General features: G+C 48.6%; 2 protein-coding genes across 5 annotated transcripts; both read right to left on the reverse strand.

Annotated features, from left to right (window-relative positions):
- Positions 1-7,569: 7,569 nt before the first annotated feature.
- On the reverse strand, positions 7,570-11,851 carry DPEP3 (dipeptidase 3). Its single transcript, XM_040498420.1, has 10 exons — positions 11,564-11,851; positions 11,095-11,221; positions 10,465-10,594; positions 10,234-10,375; positions 9,877-9,946; positions 9,584-9,760; positions 9,193-9,277; positions 8,632-8,707; positions 8,013-8,148; positions 7,570-7,921 (listed from the first exon to the last, which is right to left on the reverse strand). The coding sequence occupies exons 1-10, from the start codon at positions 11,824-11,826 to the stop codon at positions 7,688-7,690; spliced, it is 1,440 nt and encodes a 479-aa protein (XP_040354354.1). The 5' UTR covers positions 11,827-11,851; the 3' UTR covers positions 7,570-7,687.
- A 105-nt stretch (positions 11,852-11,956) lies between these two features.
- Positions 11,957-23,614, reverse strand: LOC121045478 (dipeptidase 2-like). Of its 4 annotated transcripts, XM_040498421.1 has the most exons (11): positions 23,502-23,614; positions 22,955-23,212; positions 22,495-22,621; positions 22,101-22,230; positions 21,875-22,016; positions 21,511-21,580; positions 21,217-21,393; positions 20,744-20,828; positions 20,040-20,115; positions 18,942-19,077; positions 18,459-18,848 (listed from the first exon to the last, which is right to left on the reverse strand). In XM_040498421.1, exons 2-11 carry the CDS (start codon positions 23,167-23,169, stop codon positions 18,582-18,584), a joined length of 1,425 nt encoding a protein of 474 aa, XP_040354355.1. In that variant the 5' UTR covers positions 23,170-23,212; positions 23,502-23,614; the 3' UTR covers positions 18,459-18,581. The 4 variants fall into 4 exon arrangements, with proteins under 4 accessions (XP_040354357.1, XP_040354355.1, XP_040354356.1 ...); XM_040498423.1 differs by lacking the exons at positions 18,459-18,848; positions 23,502-23,614 and adding an exon at positions 11,957-12,062 and having other exon boundaries at positions 22,955-23,370; XM_040498422.1 differs by lacking the exons at positions 22,495-22,621; positions 23,502-23,614 and having other exon boundaries at positions 22,951-23,370.
- Positions 23,615-24,006: the final 392 nt, after the last annotated feature.

Below are 24,006 nucleotides of genomic sequence, written 5' to 3' on the forward strand. Positions count from 1 at the left end.
GGGGGCCGCAAGCAAGCCCCCGGCCCCCCCCCCCCGGGGGGGGGGGGGGGGGGGCGCCACCCCCCCCCCCCCCCCCCGGGGGCAGTGCTGCTGGCGGCTCCACGCCCTGGGTAGAGCCCGGTTCCTGTGTGACCCTGGGTTAGGGGCCGCCCTCTCTGAGCTTCAGATGCAATACTTGTAAAATGGGGAAATGTGCTCCGTGAGATAGGGCGCTGGGTGCACTGGCTCTGCACTCTCTGCAAGATGTTTGCCCTAGCAAGCATCCAGCGACATTTCTGTTACTTAGGGACGGGAAAGAGGAGGCAGGATCGGCGCGCAGGACCACACAGACCATCCCAGTCCTGCCCAGGGCCTCCTGCCATTCCAAGGTATTCCCATCCCATTCCCATGATCTCTGTCTCCCACCTGTCCTCCATGTCCCTGTAAACCGAACCGCCTTGAAGATGCCGTCCCTTCCCCGCGCCCCTCACTGCACTCTCTCCCTGAAGGTGGCTGGGAATTTCATGCCCCTTCCCCAGAAGCTGCTGCCTCCTTGGTGGGAAGGACACCCACCCGCCTCCTCGGTGGCCCGTTTGCCCCTTTGGAACACTACACTATGTTCTTTAGCCAAGTTCTTTCATCTTAATTTTCTTTTACTGTCTCACCCCCTGGGGATTCCTTTACCAAGTCGTTTACTTATTCACTCTTAACTTTTCTTTCACTTTTCACTCCCCTGCTTCAGATAACTTATCCTCGTTGGCTTTACTTTAACATCCTTTATCTCTCTAGGCTATCCTTTCAGTTATTTCTTTCTCTATCAGAAAACTCCAAAGCCCATCTGACTTGTTTAACTGCTTTTTTCCCCTCTCTTTTATGGCTCAGAGAGCTTTAGAACATAGCAGAAGAATCAGTGGTATCTCCCAACAGAACTCAGACTCTGACTACCGTCTCCTCTCAGCCTTAGTTCTGGGATGGAATGAGGAAAGTCATTGGGTCCTGTAGGAGGACTTCCAAGCTGACCACCATTCTGACCCTTACCCCACAGTCACCCGGCCAGGGCCTGTTGACTTGACCTCCTGTCCTTCACACCACCTTCAGCTGTCCACAGTAGCAGCCTTCCAAATGGACTCCCTGTTCTCTCCCACTGCTCATGGTAGCGGCACCTCTTCTGAAGAGAACGCCCATGTTCTTCTCTTGGCCCACAAGGCCCTGTTCCAAGTGGCTCCTCCAACTTCCACAGTTCCAGCCTTCTGGCCTCTTTCACTTCCCCAAACTCATCTTTCCGCGCATTACCTGCTCTTCACTCTGACAGAGTGCCTTTCTACCCTCTGCCCCCACCCTCACTAACCAAGCTCCTTGCTATTAGGGTAGGTCTCATCCTGGAGTACCACCTCCTCCCCCAAAGACTTCCCTGACCCACATCCATCCACCCCACCTCACCCTCCACTGGATTGGGCTGTCCTTAAGCACTTTTCCTTCACATTCCCCACTGGAGGGGGAAATGTGTTGGTGGGGATCTTTGATTAACATTTTTCATGCCCACTAGACTGTAGACTTCACAGGGACAGGACCTTTTCGGTATTGCTGCCTTGGTATTCTCAGTCCCTTGTCCCAACACATCTTTTGAATAAAGAATGAATAAGTGCCCCCTCCTTCCCATCTTCCCTAATGCTCTGCAAAAGTTCCTAAAGCTTCCACTGCACCCTCACATGCAGCCTCACCTCAGGGGTGGGGTCAGGTACTGTGTGAAGGAGATAGGTCACTGCAGCCCAACTGACAACCTTAGACTCTGAAAGAGTTTGTGGCTAGGATACAACTTCCCCCGGTTACTATTGACTGACCAAGTAGCTTGTAACATCAGGGTACCTGCAGGCGAAAAGAAAAATATTTGAGGGGCACAGACACTTCAAAAGAGAACTATAGGATGCCTGCATGGCTCAGTCAATTAAGTGATGACTATTGGTTTCGGTTCAGGTCATGATCTCATGGTCATGGGATAGATCCCCACATCAGGCTCTTCACTGACAGTTCAGAGCCTGCTTGGGATTCTCTCTCTCCCTCTCCCTCTGCCCCTCTCCGGCTTCCACTCTCTCTTGCGTGCTCTCTCTCTCAAAATAAATAAATAAACATTTTTAAAAAATCAATTGCCTATTCACATGTAAAGAACACATTTAGGGGCGCCTGGGTGGCTCAGTTGGCTAAGTGTCCGACTTCAGCTCAGGTCATAATCTCACAATTCATGGGTTCAAGCCCCGTGTCAGACTCTGTGCTGACAGCTCAGAGTCTAGAGCCTGCTTCGGATTCTGTGTCTCCCTCTCTCTGTTCCTCCCTCACTTGTGCTCTGTCTCTCTCTCTCAAAAATAAATAATAAATGTTAAAAAAATTAAAAAAAGAACACTTAAACTGCCAAAACTATATATATATATATAATATATATATAATACATGTATATATATAATACATGTATATATATTATATGCATATATATAATATATATATATAATATATATATAAAGAATACATCTATCAGGAAAATTATTAGAACACATGCAACAAAAATTCCAAATTAGCTTAATAAACATTACAAAAAGATAAGGTAAAATATTAGCAATACGAAACCAGAAAATATTGAAAAGCTCAAGAAGGAATACAAGATATGAAAAAATATAATTGTTCCAGGTGTCTATTGCTACATAACAAATTACCCCAAAATAACAATGGTTTAAAATAACAATCAACAAAAACATTTGTTCACAAACCTGCTGGCTGAGTAAAGTTCCACTCTACTCTACATGGCATCAGCTGGAACCAGAAGATCCATTTCCATGATTACTCATTCACACAGCTAGCAAGTTGTTACTGGCTGTAGGCTAAGAGCTCAGTGGGGCTGTGGATCAGGGGATTGGGTACCCAACATGTGTACCTCTCCACGGGCTGCTTGGTTTCCTCATGGTATAGTGGCTGCAGTTCATGAATGAGCACCCCAAGAAGCAGGGAGTAGAAACTGACAGTTTCTCTAGGTCTTGGCCTGGAAACAGGCCCAGCATCATTTCTGCTGTATTTTACTGCTCAAGCAATAACCAAGCCCAGATTCAAGAGAGGGTGGGGAGGCACTGAACCCATCTCTGGATGGGAGAAGTATCAAAGAAATATGGGACCATGTATTAAAGTTACCACATTAATATTTGAAAAAAATTTGTAATTCAGAATGAATTAATAAATTGGAAAGACCAAATTAAGCAATCGTCCCAAAAGAAGAAAGAGAAAACAATGAAAGGGAAAACAAAGATGGAGGATAGAAATAGGATATCTGCACAACAGGAACCCCAGAAAAAGAGTAAAATAAAAAATGGAGAAAATCTACAGCATGAACAAACCTTGAAAACACACTAAATGTAAGAAGCCAGACACAGGGGTGCTTGGGTGGCTCAGTTGTTTAAGCATTTGACTTTGGCTCAGGTCATGATCTCATGGTTCGTGAGTTCGAGCTCCATATCAGGCTCTTCGTGGTCATCTCAGAGCACACTTCAGATTCTCTGTCCTCCTCTGTCTTCCCCTCCCCTGCTCACTTGCACTCCCTCTCTCTCTCTCTCAAAAATAAATAAAGAAACTTAAAAAAAAAAACCCAAAAAACAAAGGAATTGAAAGCAGGGACTTGAACAGGTATCTGTATGCCAGTGTTCATTGTGCATCTGAAAGGTGGAAGCAACCTTGGTTTTCATTACCAGATGTGTAGATAACAAACTGTGATCTGTACCTACAATGGAATATTATTCAGCCATAAAAAGGAATAAAGTCTGATATATGCTACAAGGCAGATGAACCTTGAAGACATTTTGTTAAATGAAATAAGCTGGATGCAAAAGGACAAATGCTGTATATAAGTTATCTAGAATAGACAAATTCAAAGAGACTGAAAAAAGAATAGAGGTTACCAGGGGCTGAGGTGAGGGGAAACGGGAAGGTATTGCTTAATAATTACATTACATTGTTTGAGATAATGACCAAGTTTTGGAAATACCATGATGTTTGTTCAACATTTTTGAGTGTTTTTAAGCCCACTGGTTTGTGCACTTGAAGATGGTTAAAATGGCAAATTGTTACATATCTTTTACAATTAAAAAAAAATGTGATATACGAAAACCACTGAACTGTACACTTTATTTTTTTAATTTTATTTACTTATTTTGAGAGAGAAACAGAGAGATCATGTGAGCAGGGGAGGGACAGAGAGAGAGGGAGAGAGAAAGAATTCCAAGCAGGCTCTAGACTGCAGTGCAGAGCCAGTGCGGGGCTTGAACCCATGAGCTGTGATATTATGACCTGAGCTGAAACCAAGAGTTGGACGCTTAACTGACTGAGCCACCCAGGTGCCCTTGAACTGTACACTTCAAATGGGTGAATTGTGTGGTATATCAATTTTATCTCAGTAAACTTGTTTAAAAACAAACAAAAAATCCAAGATGTAATTAACCAAATAATTCTAATATTTAGAGGATGATAGGAGGAGAGAGGGGGGAGTGAGAGCTAAAAGTCCTCATTTTGGGGGGCACCTGGGTGGCTCAGTAGGTTAAGCGTCTTGACTCTAGGTTTCACCTCAGGTCATGATCTCATGGTTCGTGGGTTCGAGCTCCACATTGGGCTCCATGCTGACAGTGTGGCGCCTGCTTGGGATTCTCCCTTTCCTTCTCTCTCTGACTCTCCCCCATGATCTCTCTCTCAAAATAAACTTTAAAAAGGGTTAAGAAAATAAAAACAGGGGCGCCTGGGTGGCGCAGTCGGTTAAGCGTCCGACTTCAGCCAGGTCACGATCTCGCGGTCCGGGAGTTCGAGCCCCGCGTCGGGCTCTGGGCTGATGGCTCGGAGCCTGGAGCCTGTTTCCCATTCTGTGTCCCCCTCTCTCTCTGCCCCTCCCCCGTTCATGCTCTGTCTCTCTCTGTCCCAAAAATAAATAAAAACGTTGAAAAAAAAATTTTTTTTTAAAAAGAAAATAAAAACAAAATCCTCACTTTTCAAATTACTGAGTCAATAAATAATATCTAAAATGTATGTCTAAAGAGCTGGCATTTGGGATGACTGTGTGGCTCAGTTAGTTGAGCCTGTTCGACTCTTGGTTTTGGCTTAGGTGATGTGTTTGCAGTTTGTGGGTTTGAGCCCCCACCCACGTTGGGCTCTTTTGTTGGGCACAGAGCTTGCTTGGGATTCTCCCTCTCTCCCCCTCCTCTGCTCATGTGCATGCTCTGTCTCTCTCTCTCAAATAAATAAACTGAAAAAAAAAATAAACAGCTGGCAATTAAATACATTATTTAGCAATATGGAGGAAAATACCAGTAAATATCAACAGTTAAAAGTGCTGAGTGATTGCTGGGAGAACAGAATTGGGGAATGGGAGTGTGAGGACAGAAGTTGGGGAGCGGACTCTTCAGCCCACCTGGCAGCTTAGTGTATTACCACAAAGTGCACCCCTAAATAACCACCATCCCAGGCAAGGTATGGACATTGCCAGAACTCCAGAAGTTCCTTAATGCCTCCTCCAGTTGCTACCCCATGCCTCCCCACCAACCACAGACACTTTTTTTTTTTTTTAGTCTTTGTTTTTTAATTTTATTTTATTTATTTTTTATTTTTTATTTTTTTCAACGTTTTATTTATTTTGGGGACAGAGAGAGACAGAGCATGAACGGGGGAGGGGCAGAGAGAGAGGGGGAAACAGGCTCCAGGCTCCGAGCCATCAGCCCAGAGCCCGACGCGGGGCTCGAACTCCCGGACCGCGAGATGGTGACCTGGCTGAAGTCGGACGCCCAACCGACTGCGCCACCCAGGCGCCCCCAAGTCTTTGTTTTTTTAAATGGAGATGTAATTGACACATAACATTGTGTAAGTCAGGCATTTTCTAAGTATCTGGGTTTGATGATACCACTTCTTGTTTTCTTATTTATTATTTGTTTGTTTGTTTATGAGAGGGAGGGTGCAAGTGAGTGAGGGGCAGAGATAGAGAGAGAATCCCAGGAGAGGCAGTGGGGGAGACAGAGAGAGAGAGAGAGGGAGGGAGAAGCAGGGCTTGTGTTTTACTGGAAGCAAGGCTCAAGCTCACCCAATGTGGGACTCAAACTCCTGAATCGTGATATCATGACCTGAACTGAAGTCAGAGCTTAATGACTGAACCCCCAGGTGCCCTCTTGTTTTCTTATTTAAAGTCTCAACCTGAGCATGCATCCCTGAACATTAAGTTTAGACTTTTCTGGGTTTTGTTTTGTTTTTTCAAGAGGCTCTACTCCAACCCCAAGATCAAGAGTTGCCTGCTCTACGGACTGAGCCAGCCAGGGGCCCCAGTTTTTTAAAAAACTTTTTATTGAGAAAAAAAATATCCATACAGAAAAGTTCACATACCATAAGTGTATACAGCATGCTGAAATGTTCACAAAATGAACACGCCCATGCAACCAGGACCCAAGATACAGCACTTTACCAGAAACCCAGAAGCTCTTCCTCACGCCCCCTTCCAGGCAATACCTCCCCCAAAACTGACTGTAACGGTATAGATCAGTTTTGCTTGTACTTTATATAAATGGAATGACATAATATATGTTATTTTGTACTGGCTCCCTTCACTCAACATTACTTTGAGAGATTCTTGCACGTTGTGTGTAACTGTCCTTGGGTATATGTCTTCAACTTTAGTTAAAAAAAAAAAAAAGTCAAACTGTCTTCCAAAGCAGTGTTTATCAGTTGAATCAGCCACCAGCAGGGTATGCTCCTTGCTCCATATCATTGCTAACACTTGGTATTGTTCACCTGTTAAATTTTAGTTGTCTTTACTATGAGTTTTATTTTGCATTTCCTTAATGGCTAATAAGGTTGACTATCTTTTCATCTTCTTATTGGCCAATTGAATATCCATCCTTGTAAAGTTCCTATTCAAATATCTTCCCCATTTTTATATGGGGTTGTCTGCCTCTGGATATATGCCTTTCGTCAATTATATACGTTGAAAATTTACTCTTTGGCTTGCCCTTTCACTCTTTTTAAATTTTTAAAAAATTAATTTATTTTTGAGAGGGGGGAAGGGGCATGAGAGAGAGGCAGAGAGAGAGAGGAAGGGGCAAGGAGAGAGGGAGGGAGGGAGAGAATCCCAAGCAGACTCCTCATGTGGAGCCTGATGTGGGGCTTGAACCTATAAACCACAAGATCATGACCTAAGCCAAAATCGAGTCTGACACTTAGCCCACTGAGTTACCCAGGTGCCCTCTAGGTTCAGCTTCTTAAAAACAAACAAACAAACAAACAAACAAACAAGCAAACAAACAATCAAACAAACAAATGTAAACCTTTCAGAGACTGCTAACCCACCCATTGTTACACTCCATGATGGGATAGATACCACACTTGAACTAGATTTCTTTATGCTCTTTTGTGGGCTCAGGCTTTTATCATAATAACATGGTAAGATGCCTCTGCCCTTCCCAAAAGAGACCAAGTTGGAGGCCACTCACTTGAGAAACTGAGGTGAGACCTACAAGACCCCTCACCAACCAAGAGCCCACCAGACCCCACTCCCCTGCTCCCCAGGGAGAAGGAAGGACTTTCACATTTGGCTCCATACCCAAAATGTTTATTCTCAGCATACACTTGTGCCTGGATGACTAGGAAGGGGACTTTGTGAGACTTTGCCACAGAGACCTCTGGGAGACTGGCCAGCTCACCAGAACTACAGGATGAGGATTGAGAAGGTGGCAGCAACCAAGAAACTTAGAACAAAGTATGGGGAAGCTTTTGAGGGCCTCCGGAGGACCTGACTGATTGGCCACTCGGTCACCTCCAGGTGTGTGGCGAGGTGTTCACTCTGAAGCTGAGATAGGAGGTGGGAGTGGCAAGACCTGACCACCTGCCTGTCTGGAAACTCATCCTCCACAGGGTTCTGTCCATTGTTCTCCTCTCTCACCTGGGGGTGGGAGTCAGCAGTTAGTGGCTCCCATAGCACCTCTCTCACCCACTCTAACCACTGCACTATCCTTTTGCCCAACCCAGCATACCTGTTCCACGTGTCTGAAGACCCGCAGCAGGTTTCCACGAAGGACACCCTGGAGCTCTTCCTCACTCCAGCCACGACTCAGCAACTCTTCTATCAGTACTGGGTATTTGGACACGTCCTCTAGTCCCTGAGGGAACCTGTGTGGCCATGGGCCACCAGCTGTGGAACCTGAGCCCTGATCCTGGTCTAGGGCCCAGTGTCCCACCAGCCCCAATCACACATGTGAAATTGAAGGCCATATTCTCCAGGCTACTGAATGTCACTTTGGAAGCTCCTTGAAGACAGGGCTTCTGTGGTGTCTACCCCCTGAGCAGATGGCTGGCCTACAACAGATCTGCTGAGCTGGGACTGCAGCAGGTGCTAAGTAAACGGGCTCTGCTGGGGTGGGGTGTCGGGGAATACTTAATTAATGTGACGATCTGGAGTGGCAGTGGGTCCACCAGGCCACTGGAGGGACAGGGAGAGCCCAGGAATCAGCCCCTGGGAGTGGAGAGACGTCAAGTGAGCTGGAAAACCAGAGCCTGTAGATGAGGTCTGAAGGGTGGGAGGACCATGGAATGGAGAGACTAAAGGACTCCCTGCTGTGCCCTGCTCAAGACAAACCCCAGGGAAATACTCACCGACCAGACCCATCATAATTCCCGCCAATCCCGATGAACTCTGATCCAATGACAGCTCTGATGTGGTCAAAGTGATCTAGGTGGCAGAGGTTAGTGTGAGCAGCACTACGCTGGAGTCAGGCCCTGGGACCAGCCCTGATCTGGGGAAACTCAGTCCTGACCAGTTCTCCTGCCCACAGCACTCCAGGCCATGGCAGCTGACTTCATGGAGCTCCCAGCCCATTGTGAGTTCTGAAGTGACTACAGGCTGAACTGTGTCTCTTTAGAATTTTTTCTGCCCAGAAGCCACCCTGCCTCTGGGTTCCTTGAGAACGCATCTGTCCTGTCCAGAGAGGTGAGAGCAAAAGACATTCAGAGGCAGGGGCAGTTGCTTCCCCCAAACCCATCAACATTGACTGTGGCCCCAGATCTGGGTGGCAGCGAAGAGCCGTGTCTTGTCTCCTGGGTTGTCAGAGGTCTGCCCATTGCCCAACAGGTGTGCTACACTGCTGGAGCTGTCCTGAAGGCCCCATGGCCACAGGTTCAAGCTCAAACTGCACAAGAAGTTGAAATGAGGCTCACCTGCCACGGTGGACACATTAGCCAACAGGTTGCACTGTAGCACCCCCATAGACAGCGTCACCATCACAATGCCACCATTCTTCCTCTAGAAGGATAAAGAAATGAACACTCAGCCCCCTCAGTTTGGCTCTTCAGGCCTGATGGCCTGCTCTGTGCCCTGGGGGCCTAGTAGGACAGGGCTCAGTCCTGGCTTCAGGGGCTGGAAGAGGTTTCAGCTCTGGGTTTGTGGGCGCCTGAGTGGAGCTGATTTGGCCTCAATTTTCAGAGATGGGGAAGGTTAACCAGCCATGGGTCCAAGGGTGAGGCCTGGACTGGTAGCTTTGTTCAAGGTCAAGAATGTTTGCATGAAACGCGCCTAGCTCTGGGTATGAGGGCTGAGGTAGCTGCTCACCAGAAGTTGCAGAATGTCATCAGGAACATTCAGCAAATTGTCGCACACAGCCCTGGAAGCTGAGTGGGAGAAGATCACGGGAGCCCTCGACACCTTCAGTGCCTGCCGCACCAAGGTGTCTGACGCATAGGACAAGTCCACCATCATGCCCAGGCGGTTCATTTCCCCTACCACCTTCTGCAAAGACAGTTTGTTTGTTTTTTGAGGTGGGGGAGATGTCAAGGATGCACACACGTGTACACTATCTGTAGGTAGAGAACGGGTGGGGTAGGGTATGGAACAGGAATCCTCACCTCACCAAAGCTTGTCAACCCACTGACGTTGGTGTAGAAGTGGTGTTTAAACTTGGTGGAACTTTCTGCCCTGTGGGACAGCCAGAAGAAGGCAATCTCAAAGGCAACATCCTGGGCATCAGAGCCTGGGGGCTCTGCAGTCCCTCTGTTTGTCTATCCACACCCCCTCCCCCCCCCCCCCGCCCCCCCCCTCCCCGCCCCTGGAATAGAGTAAGGACCTGGGCCAGATGCTTTCTGGGAGTGTGAAGGACCTGTTGAGAGTCCAGCCTCCTTTTGTGGATCCCTCTGTTCTCACCTGTCTGGCAGTTGCCCCACCATGTCATCTACCATTTCACCGTGGCTAGGCACTATGCTCACCAGGCCGTGTTGCAGGTGAAGGTAAGTGTCAGGAAGCGCACTCCCAGCAGGTAAAAACTGCGCAGCACAGAAAGGCTGCTGTCCAGTGAGTGACCACCCTCCACACCAATGAGGCAGGCCAGCTTTTGAGTGCTGTTCAGACCTAGAAGAGGATGGATAATCAAGTGGTCAGGGCCCAGGGCCAGAACCATCAGAGTGAGCCCCTAACTACCTCCCCATTTGCCAGCCCACCTTTGGCTGAGGTCACAAGCTCCAGTTCAGAGTAGGAGGCACACATGCGACGAATGAGGTCAATCTGCTCCAGTGTGAGGCGCACAGCATCCTGGTCCTGTGTCTGGCATGGGGCTTGGGCTGACCAGAACTAGAGGTAGGCCCCGGGGGTCCAGAATGAGATTAGAGTGGTCTCCAATGTCCTTGGCCTGCCACTCCTTCTCAGCCCCCAAGGTGCTCATTTGGGTCATTGGCCCAGAACGAAACACTACATGACCCTATGGTATCCTGATGCCTATTAAGCTTGCTGCCAGCAGCCAAACTGTGGACTGTGAAATATCATTGTCTGCCGTTTGTCCATGTGCTATGTGAATGCCCCAAGGCCAATCCACTATATCCTTTGTGGCTCTAACTCTAACCCCACACTCACCAGGGATTTTCTGGTCACTTTCTGTGTGTCTCCACAGAACCTGGGTACCCATGTGGTTGGCCTGTCTTGGCCTCCAGAGCCCCCACATTCCCAGCAGTCATGCGATGACACATTGTGTGTTCTACGATTCTAATCACTGAGAGGCCTGCCTACCCAGGTTTCTGTGGCCCCCGACATTCCCCAGCAGCCATGCTGTGGCACCCTGTGTATCCCTGTGGTACCTGGGCACCCACGAGGCCATCCCTGAGCTTGTCCAAGCTGGTCTGGCCATAACTGAAATTGCGCAGGTTAACATCTTGTAGCCTGTTCTGGAAAAGCTGTCTCAGGAGCAGGGGCAAGTGGTTGTGGCTGGGGGCATCAAGACAAAATTAGAGTGGAGAACATGGACTCAGGTCAGACAGGGCATGTCAAAGTACCTGGGCATGTCCTGTCCCCCTCCCCCACCCCCACCCCCCACCTCACACAGACAATATGGAAAAATTCCTGAGGTGCAGCTTTGGGGAGGGGTGGGGGCCTGTAGTGGACACCAGGAACAGGGTAATGGGGGGAGGGGACCTGGCTGATGGAGGAGAGAGTTCATCCAGAGGTGGTGTGAGGAAGCCTCCTCACTAGCCCTGCATGCTGAGGACCCCCTTCCCCTACCCAGGTGTGGGCTCAGTCTCCACCTGCCCCCACACTGCCCCTGCTCACCCGTCCACGAGAGGGAAGTCCCGCATCAGGGCCCGCGCGCGCTTCCTCAGACTTGGTGTGCTGGAGGTGAGCGGCGTGGTAGGGGAACTAGAGAAGGCCGTGGTCGGATTGCTGGGGGCTCCGGGTGTGGTCGGGTCGCTGGGGGTGCCAGGAGTGGTCTGGGCACGGGTTACCACCCTCTGCAGCAGAGACAGCAGGAGCAGCAGACGCAGCAGAGGTCGCCAGCGAAGCGCGTGGGGGCCCTCGAGGCCCAGGGGCCTCATGTTGAGCAGGGTCGGCCGGGCAGGCAGTGGCCGGTCTCGAGAGGAGGGGCGCGAGGGGCAGAGGGCGACGGTGGGGTCCCGACCGGATTTACGTGACCCGTCGTGAGGAGGGGCTGCAGGCAGAATGCTTCTCCAGAAGAGCAGGGATCCGCGACGCAGCTGCGCAGCGTGGCCAGAGGGGGCGACACAGACCTCCACCCTCAACTAGAGGGCGCCCCAGGGGGCCAGACCAGCTTCTGCAGCGCAAGAGCACGCGAGTGGGAGAGCGGCAAAGAGAGAGGGAGAGATCCCAAGCAGGCTCTGTGCTCAGGGCAGGGCCTAACCCGGGCTGGATCCCATGACATCCTGACCTGAGCGGAAATTGAGCGTCCGACTTCGGCTCAGGTCATGATCTCACGGTTCGTGAGTTCGAGCCCCGCGTCTGGCTCTGTGTTGACAGCTTGGAGCCTGGAGCCTGCTTGGTATTCTGTGTCTCCCTCTCTCACTCTGCCCCTGCCCCGCTCATGCTCTGTCTCTCCCTGTCTCTCAAAAATAAATAAACATTTTTAAAAATATTAAAAAAATTAAAAAAGAATAATATTATGGGAAACCATTTTGTTTTAGTAACTAGTATTGAAATTTGCATCTGTACATTTGTTAATATATGGGCACACACAAACAAGACTCTAGATTCTAGGGGCTCCTGGGTGGCTTAGTTGGTTAAACATATGACTTCAACTCAGGTCATTATCTCATGGTTTGTGGGTTCAAGCCCTGTGTCGGGCTTTGTGCTGACAGTGCAGAGCCTGGAGCCTGTTTCGGATTCTGTGTCTCCCTCTCTCTCTGTCCCTCCCCTACTCTCTCTGTGTCTCAAAAATAAACATTAAAAAAATTAAAAAAAAAAAAAAGACTCTAGATTCTAAACATTAATTAACTATAGCCATCTTGGAAAGGGGGTAAATTACTCCCTGGTCAATTTATGTCACATGTTTTTCTGCAATATGGTCATCCTGGCTGAAGGATTTTGTGGGTAGTGCTGGTGAGGGCTGGCCCGTTTGCTAAGAGATTAGTGGAGGCACCACAGCAGCTGAGCCTGGAAAGGATGGGGTCTGCATTGGGCAGGGAGGTGGAGAGGCCATCCCAAGTTGGCCCATAGCTCAAGCAAAGGTCTAGTTCCGACAGGATGGCTGTCTGTAAGGGAGGAGCTGGAAGGTCCTCAAAGGTGTAGAACAATGGGACAAAAATTCTCACTGCTAAGAACATGAGGGGGCTTGGTCTGACATGACTTCATGTGGGGCAGAAATCCTCCTTCAAGGTAAGGCGGTTTCCAGGATGGCTGGAGGCCTGAGCGGTATAATTCATTGTTTTCTGCAGAAAAAAGCCCTGACACAGGGGAAACTGATCTCAGAACTGCACCTGGGTGGCGTCTGGGCCTCCTGGGCCTGCATGAGGTCCTACCAGGCTGAAAGGGGTCTATAACACAGACTAAAATATGAATTGCCCCCTTCTGTATCTGTGTCTGTCAGCTGTTCTCCCACCTGGGCTCCCTGATAGGTGGGCCTCCCCTTCTGGGTGCCAGAAGAAGGGCCTTGACCTCTGGCCACTACTGCCTCCTGTCCATCACTGCTCCCTTCTCATGCCTAGTGGTTAAGGACTAAGTCTGACCCTGCTGCCTTCAGCTTTGGCTATCTCAGAAGAGAGGGAGAAAGAGAGGGAATGTTTATTCTGGTCTCATATACCAAGCTGACTTGCCAGGGGAGGTCTTCATTTAAGTGATATAAACAATATAGTGAATGATGAATTTGTTAATTCAAAACTTTATCAAAAGTTCAGAAGTATTGCACATACAGCTGTTTCCTGTAATAGTCTTAGGTGAAAGTACGGAGCATAATGTTTATAATTGATTTTTTAAGTTTATTTATTATTTATTTATTTTAAATGTTTATTTATTTTTGGGTGGGGGGAGAGAGGTAGAGAGAGAGGGAGACACAGAATCCGAAACAGGCTCCAGGCTCTGAGCTGTCAGCACAGAGCCCGATGTGGGACTCTATCTAGCCCATGAACTGAGAAATCATGACCTGAGCTGAAGTTGGATGCACAATCAACTAAGCCACCTAACTGCCCCTATGATGGATTTTTAATGTTATTGAATTAATAAATAAACACCATTTCACATGTCTGATTTTGGTTGACTAAGTAAATCAGAGTTATACTCTTCCTGATAACTGGAAATGTTGGGCAAAATATAAAAAGGATCTTCCTGAAGACATCAGAAAGTTAAACAAGATATTAAAAAATTACTTGATGAGGATCCAAGGAAAGTGGAAACCTAGAGATGAGCCCAACTTTTGGGCTAGTTCTTCTACTAGGGGTGTGGTGCTCTAAAGAGGCAGAGGTTAGTGTCCAGGGTCCACCAGAATAAGGAGAATCCTGATGAACACTTAGTTTTGAGTTGGAACACAAAAAAATGTACCTAGGAGAAAGAATGAATTGGAATTAGGGCCTTCTACTCCAGGTCTGCAGCAATTCTGGTTATTAAGCAATTGTCTCTCAACTCCAGATGCAGTCTTCTGTTCTCAGCTCTGTGAGGCTGGGGCTCAAACTCTTCCTATTTTTTAAACATATTTTTAAAGTTTACTTATTTTTGAGAGAAAGAGAGAGAGGGAGGGAGGGAGAGAGAGAGAATGAGCGGTGGAGGGGCAGTGAGAAAGGGGACAGAGGATCCAAAGCAGGCTCTGTGCTGACAGCAGAGAACCCAATGTGGGGCTCAAACTCTTGAACCACGAGATCATGACGTGAGCTGAAGTCAGACAACCAACTGAGCCACCCAGGTGTCCCTTAATAATATTTTTAAAGTTTATTTATTTATTTTGAGAGAAAGAGAAAGCACGCACAAGCGGGAGTGGGACAGAGAGGATCCCAAGCAGACTCTGTGCTGTTAGTGTAGAGCCCTATGTGGGGCTCAAACTCACCAACCGTGAGATCATGACCTGAGCCGAAATCAAGAGTCAGATGCTTAACTGACTGAGACACCCAGACACCCCTATTTTTTTTAATGCTTATTTATTTTTGAGAGGGAGAGAGAGAGAGATTGGGCAAGAGAGGGGCAGAGAGAGAGAAAGACAGAATCCCAAGCAGGCTCCTCACTGTCAGTGTAGAGCCCAACTCCGGGCTCAAACCCATGAGAACCAACTGTGAGATCATGACCTAAGCTGATATCAAGAGTCCAACACTTAACTGACTGAGCCACCCAGGTGCCCCTGGTGCTCAAACTCTCAAAACCACATTTCCTAGAAGCCTAGCTGGTTTCCTGTTACATTCTGTCAATAGGGGCGACAGAGCAAACTGAAAGAGGTTTTCCTGTTCCAACAGTGACAGTTGGCTGCAGTCTGCAACTTCTGGCTGTCATCGAGTAGCCTTGCCAACTCATGTTTAGAACACTTGCACCACCTCACAGGGCCCTGTCCTTAGAGGTCTGCTCCCTAGCAACACAGGGCCCTGCTGTAAGCTTCTATCTTCTACCACCTTTTCCCATTTTTTCCTAAATGGACAGTGAGCTGGATCAGCTCCCCTTGAAAGGGTCTGTAAAGGGACTAAGGCCATCTCAGAGTGCTACTTAATCCACCCAAAAGAAGTCAAGAAAAGAGGGAATAGGTAAAATGAATAGAAAACACTATTAGAACTTTCTGAGTACACTGCAGAGTACAGCCAATTTGGAGGCTGAGGCAAAAGGAAAAATGTGTTCCTATATACGTTTTTTAAAAATGTTTATTTATTTATTTTTGAGAGAGAGAAAGCATAAACAGGGGAGGTGCAGAGAGGGGGTGGGGGGGAGACAGAGTCCGAAGCAGACTCTAAACTGTCAGCGCAGCGCCTGACTCGGGGCTCAAACTCACAAACCATGTGATTATGACCTCAGGTGAAGTCAGATGCTTAATTGACTGAGCCACCCAGGTGCCTCATGATTTGTATATCTTCAATTTCTCACTGTGCTTTTATTGGTCTGAAAATGTATTACTTTCCCTTCATGTTTGAAGAATATTTTCACTGTGCATAGAATGGAACATTGGTAGTTACTTTCATTCATCAGGCTAAAGATATTCCACTGTGTATGGATTTCTATTATTTCCATTAAAACTCATTTGTCTGGCACAAAACCAGACACATAGACCAATGGAATAGAATAGAAACCCCAGAACTAGACCCACAAACGTATGGCCAACTCATCTTTGACAAAGCAGGAAAGAACATCCAATGGAAAAAAGACAGCCTCTTTAACAAATGGTGCTGGGAGAACTGGACAGCAACATGCAGAAGGTTGAAACTAGACCACTTTCTCACACCATTCACAAAAATAAACTCAAAATGGATAAAGGACCTGAATGTGAGACAGGAAACCATCAAAACCTTAGAGGAGAAAGCAGGAAAAGACCTCTCTGACCTCAGCCGTAGCAATCTCTTACTCGACACATCCCCAAAGGCAAGGGAATTAAAAGCAAAAGTGAATTACTGGGACCTTATGAAGATAAAAAGCTTCTGCACAGCAAAGGAAACAACCAACAAAACTAAAAGGCAACCAACGGAATGGGAAAAGATATTTGCAAATGACATATCGGACAAAGGGCTAGTATCCAAAATCTATAAAGAGCTCACCAAACTCCACACCCGAAAAACAAATAACCCAGTGAAGAAATGGGCAGAAAACATGAATAGACACTTTCTCTAAAGAAGACATCCGGATGGCCAACAGGCACATGAAAAGATGTTCAACGTCGCTCCTCATCAGGGAAATACAAATCAAAACCACACTCAGATATCACCTTACGCCAGTCAGAGTGGCCAAAATGAACAAATCAGGAGACTATAGATGCTGGAGAGGATGTGGAGAAACGGGAACCCTCTTGCACTGTTGGTGGGAATGCAAATTGGTGCAGCCGCTCTGGAAAGCAGTGTGGAGGTTCCTCAGAAAATTAAAAATAGACCTACCCTATGACCCAGCAATAGCACTGCTAGGTGCTATTTATTTTTTATAATTTATATATTTATATTTATATTTATTATATTTATTTATTTATTTATTTATATATAAATATATAAAATATATATATTTTATATATATTATAAATATAAAATATATAAAATATAATATAAATATAATAATATATTTATTATTATATATTTATTATATTTATTTATTATATTTATATTATATAATATAAAAATATATTATATTTATATTTATAATTTATATAAATTTATAATTTATCCAAGGGATACAGGAGTACTGATGCATAGGGGCACTTGTACCCCAATGTTTATAGCAGCACTCTCAACAATAGCCAAATTATGGAAAGAGCCGAAATGTCCATCAACTGATGAATGGATAAAGAAATTGTGGTTTATATACACAATGGAATACTACGTGGCAATGAGAAAAAATGAAATATGGCCTTTTGTAGCAACGTGGATGGAACTGGAGAGTGTGATGCTAAGTGAAATAAGCCATACAGAGAAAGACAGATACCATATGGTTTCACTCTTATGTGGATCCTGAGAAACTTAACAGAAACCCATGGGGGAGGGGAAGGAAAAAAAAAAAAGAGGTTAGAGTGGGAGAGAGCCAAAGCATAAGAGACTGTTAAAAACTGAGAACAAACTGAGGGTTGATGGGGGGTGGGAGGGAGGGGAGGGTGGGTGATGGGTATTGAGGAGGGCACCTTTTGGGATGAGCACTGGGTGTTGTATGGAAACCAATTTGACGATAAATTTCATATATTAAAAAAAAACTCATTTGTCAGTTTTATTGCTGTTCCTCAAATTAATATGATTTTTTAAAAATATGACTGTTTTTAAGACAATCTCCTGTCTTTTTCTTCTTGCAGTCTAACTTTAAATTACACAGTTTGGGGTTATTATGAGCAGCACTGCTTTAAATATTATTTCGTATGCCTTTTGGAAAACCTATGTATGCATTCCTGTTGCGATATATACCTGGGGCAAAACTGCTCAGTCATGGGGTATGCATAGGCTAGTAGTATTAACTATTATTTTTATTAGCCATTATCTATTATCATGTTATTTATTATTATTAGTGTTGTCCTTAGTATTAACTCTTAATTTTGGCTATAATTAACAGAGTTGCTATTGCCATTAATTGCCTGGGGGTAAGATAGTGTGGTTGTCTAAGTAGCTTGTGCCTCTCAGAAAGGAAGTCCCTGAGGGGCAGGGCAAGGAGTGGATCTATATCCAGGGAAGTTCAGTCATTGGAAGCCCATGTACTATCCTGTAGCCTGGCATTCTGGGCTCTATCCAAACAGGAACAAAGATCATTTGTGATCCAGGCAGGTTCCTTTCTTGGGAATATGAACCAGAGTTCCCTTCAAGATCCCCAGGTGGTGGTCAGTGGGTCAGGATGTGGACTGAGGTGAGCTATTGAGAGGCATCCCAGAGGAAGGTCCACTCTCCCACAGCCAGAGCTACTCATTGTCTTCTTCTAGTGCTGAGCCCAACCATCTGGGCCTTCTCAGGCCATGCTAGTGAGACTCAGGTGTTGCTAGAGTAAATGGTGGCTGAACTGCAGGTTCCTCCACCAGCTACCAGAATTGGGAGCTGGCACCACCAGACCCCGCCACAGAGAAGGACACTCATGCCTGTTTCCATGTGTAAAACATTTATTTTCAGGAAATGTGTCTGTCTGCATGATGGGGGGGGGGGGCGAGGAGGGCAATGTGGGGTATCTGCAACTGCCATAGTAACATCTGGTAGGATTAACTGGGTCACCAGAGCCACAGAATGAGGACTGAAAAGGCAGCAATAACTGTGAGGCTTGGGGCCACGTTGGGGGAAGATTTTGACAATAACTGTTTAGGTGAACACTTAGGTGCCCAATGTGCCGAAGTCTCAGTATCTGGTCTCGGTATCTGGTCTCGAGCCAGATACCGTGTCTGAGGCAGACGTGAGAGAACAGAGCGGCAAGAACTACCCAGCTGCTCATCCGGGAATTCATCCTCCAAGGGGCTTTGCCCCTTGCTTGTCTCCCGTACCTGGAGGTGGCAGTCAGTGGTCAGCAGTTCACACAGCAGCCCCAACACACTTGCTCAGGCCCCTGACCTACTCCTTTGTCCAGCCCAGCATACCTGTTCCACCTGTCCAAAGACCCGCAGCAGGTTTCCACGAAGGACACCCTGGAGCTCTTCCTCACTCCAGCCACGACTCAGCAACTCTTCTATCAGAACTGGGTATGTGGACACGTCCTCCAGCCCCTGAGGGAACCTATATGGTTGTGAGCCAGTCAGCTGTGGAACCTCAGCCCTGTTCCTTGTTCATGACTCAAAACCACAGCCTTATGTGTCCAGGGACTACTGAATCCCAGCCCTTGTCTGACACGGGAAATGGATACTTGGAGAGAGTAAGTGATTCACCCCTGTTCTTCATCCTGCAGAAGGAAACTCCCAACCTCTTTGAATATTCATAACAACTCATCGAATTATACTTTTTGGATCTATGCCTTTCACGGAATGCAAGGTTTTCCTCCATTTATAAAAAGAAGAAAAGCTTTTATTTATTTATTTTTCAGTTTATTTATATATTTTGAGAGAAAGAGAGAGAGCATGGACAGAGAGAGAGGGACAGAAAGAGAGAGAGAGAGAGAGAGAGAGAGAGAGAGAGAGAGAGAATCCCAAGCAGTCCCCGCACCATCAGCCCAGAGCCCAATGCAGGGCTCAAACCCACAAAGAGTGAGATTGTGACTTGAGCTGAAATCAAGAGTAGAACGATTAACTGTCTGAGCCACCCAGGCGCCCCTAGAAGGAAAGCTTTTTAAGACCCAGCTGTAGGCAGAGGAGTTGGTCAGTCCACACCAGACCTTGCTAACAGTCTGCTCAGAAGCAGTGGGTCAGTGGCACTTGGCTGGCTCAGTAGGAAGAGCATGTGACTTTTGATCTCGGGGTCATGAGTTTGAACCTCATATTGGGTATAGATATTACTTAAATAAATAAAACTTAAAAAAAAAAGGCAGTGGGTCTGCTGGAACTAAGGGTGGGGCACTAAGGGTGGGCAGACCATGACCTAGGGGTGGGACCAATGGGTCACAGACAAACAGAAACACACTCTGTGTGTGGGAAGATGCCAGGTGGGCCTAAAGTCCATGAGGATCACAGTGTGGTGGGCATGGTGACTATCAAGGCCCTACTGTGGCACAGCTAGCCCCAGAGAAGCCCCAGAGAAGCACTTACCGTTTAGCCCCATCATAATCTCCACCAATCCCAATGAACTTGGATCCAATGACTGCCTTGATGTAGTCAAAGTGATCTGGGGGATGAAGGGTCAGCAGTGTGGGGCTTCTAGGACAGGGGTGAGGTGGGGACTGGTCTCTACTGATTCCCCTTCTTGCAGCCTGTAGGCTATGGAGGCCAATTCCTTCATGGCTTGGCACCCAGTGTGCCAACTTGAGGAGGTAGATTCCAGTTGGCTCTAGACTGGAATTTAGATTTGGAGTGGACCCCAGTTGGCCATTTCTCATTCAGGATTCACCTTGCCTTCAGTCTCCTTGAGAACCATGGGGGCCCCTTTCCATGGGTGTGGAGGATGAGAGATGGATAAAGAATATAACTGATAAAGACCAAAGAGACTTAAGGGGCTGCCCAATCCCTTGGCCAGAGGCAGGGGCAGGGAACTTTATGAGCCCCTAGAGAAGCACAGATGGTTGGCACCTGGGCTCTATGTCTGACTGCCTCCTTTCTACCCATCAGTATGTAGTATCAATTCTGTATCTTCAGTTCCACATGGCACCAAGATGCTTTATACTGTCCATCATTGAGTTTTTGGGCACTGTGTCTACGGCCAACAATGAGTCAGACCACTGGGGCTGTTCTGAGGCCCTCTCCCCAAGGCTTCGGGTCCAAATCAGAGCTATTCAGAGAGCCCAGGTAGGGCTTACCTGCCACAGTGGACACATTGGCTAGCAGGTTGCACGGCAGCACCCCCGGTGACAAAGACACCATCACGATACCACCATTCTTCTTCTGCAGGGGTGGACAAATGGACACTCAGCTTGGCCCCCAGAGCAACCACCTGCCTCTAGGCTCCTGTGAGGAATGTGTTCAGCTCTGGTTTTGAAGTCAGAGGAGACTTTACCTTTCTACACTCTAGGATTATGTGAATGGAGGAGTCTCAGCTCTGGTTGGTGTGGAAATGTCTTGACCATGGGGGGCTTATAGAGTAGAGGAGTATTTACCACTTAGAACCCCCCACACCTGGGTTCAAGAATTCACGGGCTGTGGACTGTGGGTTTGTGAGGGCAGAAGATGTTCAGCCTAGGGTTTGAGAAAGTTGAGGGAACAGGGGTTCAGGTTCAAGGACTCCTGGTTTAAACCTTTTGTTTTAGGTTTGAGAGTCAGGGTAGTCTCTCACCAGAAGCTGCAGGATGTCATCAGGAATGTTCCTGGCATTCTTGCACACACCCCGGGCAGCTGAGTGGGAGAAGATCACAGGTGCCTGTGACACTTCCAAGGCTCGCCGTGCCACAGTGTCAGAGACGTGGGACAAATCTACCATCATGCCCAAGCGGTTCATTTCAACCACCACTTTCTGCAGAGACAGGTTAGGGAAAGGGCGTCTGGGGTGCACATGTGCGTGCATTTATCTGTAGGAACTGGTGGGGCATGCACATTCATGCGGGGCGGGGTATGGAATCAGGGTCCTCACCTCACCAAAGCTGGTCAGCCCGCTGACACTGCTATAGAAGGGATGGATGCCCTTAGATGAGCTCTCTGCCCTGCAGGATGGCCAGGAGACAGTCTGAATGGTGGCCATGACTTGGCCACAAGAGCCTACTGAACTCTCTATACCTGCAACCCCCTGGAGCAACAGTAGGGACCCAAGTTGGGCTGGGCCTGGCAGGAGGGAGTCCCTACTGGGATCCAGTTTTGCTTTGCAAACCCCTGCTCCCCCCCCCCCCCCCCCCCCCGGGTCAGTGCCAGATCCCAGGGGTAAAGCTTGGTCTGAGCCCCAGTGTGATCTTGGGCAGATCACTGCATCAGTGGGTGCATACCATCTGCACTGTGCTCACCAGGGTGTGTTGCAGGTGTGAGTGAGCGTCAGGTAGCGCACACCCAGCACATAGAACGTACGCAAGACGGAAAGGCTACTGTCCAGCGAGTGGCCACCCTCCACACCAATGAGGCAAGCCAACTTCCGGGTATTGTTCAGAGCTGGGGGCAGGTAGGTCAGATGATCACTTTCAGAGGCTGGGGTATCTCAATCAAGTCCCCAACACCCCCCACCAGTCTACCTACCTTTAACTGAGGTCACAAGCTCCAACTCAGAATAGGAGGCACACATGCGGCGAATGAGGTCAATCTGCTCCAGGGTGAGGCGCACAGCATCCCTTTCCTGGGTCTGGCATGGGACGTAGGCTGACCAGAACTGGGGGAAGGCCAGGGGTTGGAGCTCCCTGGACTTCTCATAGCCTCCACAGCCCACACAGCAAATGGGGTCACATGTGATGCATTGCTTGTTTGGTGGTACTTGGATGCCCAGCAAACTGGTTCACTGCAACCCCTGTAGCCCCCAGCATCCATGTTGTAGAATTTTGGGGGGCCCTATGATAACTGAGTTTCCATGTGACTAACTCATGGTTTCTGGGGCCCCCACACTCCCTCTCAGCCATGCTATGTGTCCCTGTGATACCTGGGCACCCACGAGACCGTCTCTAAGCCTGTCCAGGCTGGTCTGGCCATGGCTGAAATTGCGCAGATTAACATCCTGTAGCCTGTTGCCATAAAACTGCCTCAGGACAAGGGGCATGTCATTGTGGCTGGAGGGAGAGGAAGGCAAGGTCAAGTCAGGGGGAAATGGGTGGGCTCCTTAGACCTTGGGATTAGGCAGGACATGGGGCCAGCAATGGGGGGGGGAGGATGTCCCCCACACCACACTGTCACAGACTATAGTAGGACCCCTCGAGGCCTAGGCTGGGGAGTTCCCACCAGGGAGGGAGTGGCAGAGGAAGGGAAAAGGCACCCACGGATGATGGGAGACTGAATCCAGGGGGTGATGTGAAGGGGCTTCCTTAGGAGCCCTGCATGAGGACCTCTAGACCTGCCACGGGGTCGGCTCAGTCTCCACCTGCCCCCACATTGCACTTACGCACCCGTCCACGAGAGGGAAGTCTCGCATCAGAGCCCGCGCGCGATTCCGCAGACTTGGGGTGCTGGAGGTGGCAGGCGTGGTGGGGGCGCTGGGGGTTCCCTGAGCGGTCTGGGCGCGCGTTAAGGGCAGCGGCGGCAGCAGCGACAGCAGGAGCAGCAGACGCAGCAGAGGTCGCCGGCAGGGCGGGGAGGTACCATCGAGGCCCAGGGGCCGCATGTTGCACGAGCCGGACAGGTGGGCAGGGGCCGGTCTCGAGAGCCTGAGGGGGCGACAGGGGCAGAGGGCGACGATGGAGTCCCTACCGTCGACTCGGGTCACGCGGCGGTGCGGTCTCGCAAGGGGAGAACCCGAGTCACAGGACCTCAGACCCAGCCGCGGAAAGCCGCGACGCCGAGCAGCTTGGCCGCCAGGCGAAGGCACGCCCTCCCCTCCCTCCGCCCCCCTGCCCCAGCCTACAGGGCTTCACCAGAGGGGCGGGCTTTCTGTTCTTACCCCTCACCCCACTCCCAGCGCTCTGAGGGGCTGACCCAGGTTGCTCTGCCTCTAACTTTGTTCTCCAAGAGAGAAGGCGTGGGTTGCTCCTTTCAGAGTGTAGCCTTGGGCTCTGAGGCCTCTCTCATCAACATTATGTCCCCACCTGCCTGCATCCTGCACCGGCCACCCTGAGGGCTGCACGCAAGTGTCTCTGGGCTCTCGGTTTCCTAGTGCTGAGCCATGTGGGGGTGGGGGTGGGAGGAAGAAGTCTCTGGAAATGAGGGTTTAACCTTGTGGACTTTGCATTCAGGAAGAGGCCCTCTGCCCCTGACCTCTCTCTCCCCTACTTTACTCCCTTGCCTGCATGTCTGTCCCCTGGGGACTCCAGTCAGAACTGGGAACTGTCAGGGGTGCTCCTACCCCTGTCTTCCCCAGTGTGTCTCAGGAAAGACCTCCCTCCTCAGGAAATGCTATTGCTCCCTACGGTCTGAATGGAGGGACTTTTGGGACGTGAACTGAGCAACCATCTGGGGGGTCAGGGACAGTTTACTGAACAGAACAGGAACTCAGTAAGCTATT

Source organism: Herpailurus yagouaroundi, unplaced genomic scaffold (assembly GCF_014898765.1).
Source record: "Herpailurus yagouaroundi ecotype Mexico unplaced genomic scaffold, PumYag 190, whole genome shotgun sequence".
NCBI lineage: Eukaryota > Metazoa > Chordata > Mammalia > Carnivora > Felidae > Herpailurus > Herpailurus yagouaroundi.